Source organism: Camponotus floridanus, unplaced genomic scaffold (assembly GCF_003227725.1).
Source record: "Camponotus floridanus strain SB8 unplaced genomic scaffold, Cflo_v7.5 scaffold34, whole genome shotgun sequence".
In the NCBI taxonomy this organism is placed as follows: Eukaryota; Metazoa; Arthropoda; class Insecta; order Hymenoptera; family Formicidae; genus Camponotus; species Camponotus floridanus.
Genome location: NW_020229481.1, coordinates 396,775 through 401,487, shown reverse-complemented (window position 1 = coordinate 401,487; position 4,713 = coordinate 396,775). Strand labels below are relative to the sequence as shown.

Genomic DNA, 4,713 nt, shown 5'->3' with positions numbered 1-4,713 from the left:
TCTGATAATCTCATCAACTTACAGACAGACACAGATAATCTAAATAATATTTATGACAAAATAATAAAGGTCACTTAGTTGTGTTTCTCCCTCGAGATTCGTTTAGTTTTTCGACGAAGTCTCACATGGACGCATCTGTCTCTCTCGTTTTTTGAATTTAATTATATAACGTTTTTCATTTGTGACTCGTGATGGTTTTTACAAGTGCTATATTTGCCTCCTGATATTTCATCGGTAAATTTGTTTACTCTTTATTCTGTTTTGTGCTTTTTATGTATTCAAACCGTTAATTTAATGTATTTTAAATCCTTCCAGTATATACTTGATAAGGACCACAACCATATGGTCGAAACGTCGTATTAAATAAAGGAAATTTCTGGCTAGTTTGGTCGAATATAATTTTTTCAATAATCCTTTGATTATTCGACTAGCGATTATACCTTTCTACATTTATCAATAATTAATATTTCGATTGTTATTACAAAAATCGTTACATAGAATAGGATTATTTTATTTAATTTACTGCGTTCTACCATCTTACAAGTGAGTGAGCACATGCTCAAAGACACCGTGCATATATATATATATATATATATATATATATATATATTTATATATTCAGGATGTCCATATATATATGGACTGTAAATTAATTTTGAGGTAGTTTTTGTAAATTCAAGGCTTTATTGTGAAAAATTGTGTACATTATTATTTTTCAAAGTATTGTCCATCGCTATCCACTACTTTTTCCCATTTTTTCTGGCAGCATACGGATTCCGCGTCGAAAGAACAATTCATCTTTTGATGCAGTCCACAAATCGATCCAATTTTTCGTATCTTCGTAAGATTGGAAGTACTGCTTAGCCAGGCCATATTCCATGGATCGGAACAAGTAGTAATCCGATGGAGCAATATCTAGTGAATATGGCGGGTGGGATAAAACATCCCATTTCAGCGTTTCTAAGTATTTTTTGACTACACGAGCAACATGTGTTCGATCCTTGTCATGTTGAGAAATTATTCTATCGTGCCTTTGCTCGAATTGCGGCCGTTTTTCCTTCAACATGCTGCATGGCTCAAACGCATTAATTGTGTTTGGTAGCGTTCACCAGTGATGGTTTCATTCGGTTGAAGCAGCTCATAGTACACAACACCAAGCTGGTCCAACCAAATACAGAGCATGTGCTTCGAATCATGAATATTCGGCCTTGCCATCGATGTTGATGCATGACCGGGCAAACCCCACGATTTTCTATGCTTAGGATTATCTTTAGCATATCCATTTTTCATCGCCAGTGATGATAAGATGCAAAAAACCTTTTCTTTTTTGCCGTTGAAGCAATTGTTCGCACGTGAAAAACCGCCGTTCAACATCTCTCGACTTCAATTCGTATGGCACCCAATTTCCTTGCTTTTGAATTATACTGAGTGCATTTAAACGTTTGGAAACTGTTGTGCGATCAACATTCAACGATTCAGTAAGTTCATCTTGCGTTTGACATGAATCTCGAGTAATACTTCCAATTCCTCATCTTCGAACTTTTTCGGTTGACCAGGGCGTTCTTTGTCAACTGTATCGAAATCACTACTTCTAAAACGTCGAAACCAATACTCACACGTTTTTATCGATGGATTATGTTCACCGTAAGTTTCCAACAGCACTCGATGACTTTCAGCAGTACTTTTCTTTGAATTAAACAGGAAAAGTAAAACTTCTCGCGAATGGTGTTTTGTTGGCTCGTAATTCGACATCTTCGGAGCAGAAAAAATATGTTGTTTACACTTCAGCAAAATGACATAATAAAAAGTAAAGCCTAATGACAGAGCTTTGACATGAATATAGTTACAGAAGTATCCGATGCGATATAACATAAGTTACGTGATCTAATATAAGTCAAAATTAATTCACAGTCCTAGTATATATGTTAGGCTCAAAGATCGAAAACGCTCATTGGGCGGAAAAACCGGTCAGACATCTCAGATTCACCCACAACGCGAAATTTTGTGTCGAGGCACTTTTAAAAACGCTCATAACGCATTTTGGCATATTCAAAAAGGCCACAAAGCGAAATTCGTGTTGAGGTTCTTTTGATAATCGACCAAAATGCGTTCTGGCAATGTAAAAATGCCACAACGCGTTGTGGACGCCTATTGATGCAGCCATGACGCGATATAAGACAAATGTAATCTATTAACGGCCGACGGATTCACGTACATTCTTGTTCGTCATTTTATTTATGTTAGTATTGCTAGAGTGTGGACATCGTTGGTTTGCGTGCTAATCATGTCTGATAAAAAGAAGATTTTTTATGATAAATTGAGTGAGTTGAAGAAAACAAGTACTGATCGGAGTGTTTTTATCGATAACGAGCGGTACGAAATATCTACTTCAAGAAGTAAAAGAAGCTCAGTTACTTCGAAAAAATAAGCAATCGCTATCGTCAAAGCAGTATCGTCGTATAAAGCGATACGACATCTTAAAACTTGATGATACTGAAAAACTGATTGAAAGTGGTTCTGAAGGCATGGACGATTCTAAAATTCGCTATTTCTGTAAGGCGGATAAGCTTTTTGATGTATTGGAGGCAGCACATCTCAACGTGGGACATAAAAGAAAAAGAGGTAGGTACATTTTTGAAATTTGACTAGATTTGATACATATTTACGTTATATTACGAATTCCAAGATGTTTTCGGCACAAGATTGATATCGCGAAGTATAGTTAGACATGTTAGGTATGTAGTAAAGGTAGGTTAGTAAAGTTTTTAGTTTCATAGTCAATAAATAATTAATAATTTGTGTTTGTCTAATATTTTTCTACATTATTTTTATTTATGTTTCAGTTATGGAAGCTGAACTAAAAAAGAAATATTGTTACTCGTCAAATAATAAATATTTTTCTGTCTTTGTGTGAACAGTGTCAATTGAAGAAAAAGATATCAAAACATGGATTAGTTGTACAACTTATTTTATCTGACTACATGAACTCTCGATGTCAAGTGGACTTGATTGACATGCAGTCAGAGTCAGATAAAGATTATCGATTCATTATGAATTATCAAGATCATTTAACCAAATTCACAATTCTTCGTCCTCTTAAGACGAAGACTGCCGAGGAAGTGGCCTACCAATTCATAGACATATTTTGTTTATTCGGTGCCCCATGTATACTTCAAAGCGACAATGGTCGTGAATTCATAAATAAAATAATTAAAAGTTTGGCCGATATGTGGCCTGGAATGAAGCTTGTTAATGGTAAATCGCGACATTTTCAGAGTCAGGGTTCGGTTGAAAGGTCGAACCAAGATATTCGTGACATGCTGGTAGCGTGGATGGCTGACAATAATATGGAAAAATGGTCTGAAGGACTCCGATTTATTCAAAGTAAGAAGAATCGAGCTCTCCATTCGGTAATTAAGACAAGTCCTTATGAGTCCTTATGAGGTCCTTATGAGCTGTTTGGATCAGCGCAAAAGATCGGACTTGCGAATTCCTCTCTTTCCAGTGACATGTATTCTTCTATAAAAACTGAAGAGGAATTGGAACAACTTCTTTCTTCGGTAAAGAACAATGATCAAGATAAGACTGATGAAGAAGAAGTTAACGAACAATCTAGTGAAGATAAAAATATACCTCAAGCTGGAGAGGTTACACAACAATCAAAAAAAAAAGATGACAGCAAAATTTATTGTGTGATTTGTGAAAACGAAACTTCAGGAGCTTACAAGTGTTCAGGATGTCATCAATATATTTACGTTATTTGCGGAGAAAGTGATGAGAATAATGAGGGTTTCGGACAGAACGTTACTTGCAAGCTCTGTATAAGGAAGAACAGTATCAGCGTTGAGGGAGAATGTGCTAAATCTGGTCAAAAACAACAAGCACAAAAAATGATTTCATTTTCTAATTCAAAATTTCCTAAAGTTGATATTCGAACTAATGTAGCGGTCAGAGTGCCTGACGTTGATAAAGGACGCGCAGCTCCCAGAAATATCTTAGCTGTTGTTGCCGGAATTAATTCATCAAGGCTTTATCAATTAGGTACCAAAGAAGGGCTCCTTGAGCGATTTTATGCTCCCAATGAATTTATAGTTGCTGAGAACAAATTTATTGAACTGCAAGACGTACTTCACTAACTCTTCGTTCAGCTTCTATGTTGTCATCTGGAAGTAAGCAAGGTTTTATAAGCTGCCACTGTAAAAGATACTGCATTGACAAAAAATGCAAATGTCTCTCTAAGAATATAAAGTGCAATTCCAAATGTCAGTAATAGTTCTTGCAAAAATAAATAATTTATTAATAATTCCCACAAAGGGACCAATATATATTATGAACAATGTTTATTATTAGAAAAATACTAATTAATGAAGATTTCTATTACAAAATCTTCTTTGATTAAAAGAGCCATAGTATTAATAAAGATAACTGTATTTTCTTTTACAGTCAAAAAAGACAATTTGTTTTATTTTAATTGAATTAACGTCAATTGTTATAACAAAATAACGTCAATTATTTTATTTTATGAATCCTTGATACTTACGTATGAAAAAAAGTATCGTAGATTTTAGTCAAATAAAAAAATTTATTTGTAAATGATTTTGTCAATTGATGGCAAATTTGTTTTTAATAAATGAATTCTCACAAAGAGAGCAACTCTAAACAGTATTTTTATATTATTATTAATAAAAAATACTGATGAATGAAAACTTCTAT

At 34.2% G+C, this 4,713-nt stretch overlaps 1 protein-coding gene across 1 annotated transcript; it reads left to right on the top strand.

Annotated features, from left to right (window-relative positions):
• Nucleotides 1–2,525: 2,525 nt before the first annotated feature.
• On the top strand, nucleotides 2,526–3,443 carry LOC112638641 (KRAB-A domain-containing protein 2-like). Its single transcript, XM_025410719.1, has 3 exons — nucleotides 2,526–2,622; nucleotides 2,687–2,748; nucleotides 2,919–3,443. The coding sequence occupies exons 1-3, from the start codon at nucleotides 2,526–2,528 to the stop codon at nucleotides 3,441–3,443; spliced, it is 684 nt and encodes a 227-aa protein (XP_025266504.1).
• The last annotated feature ends 1,270 nt before the right edge of the window (nucleotides 3,444–4,713 follow it).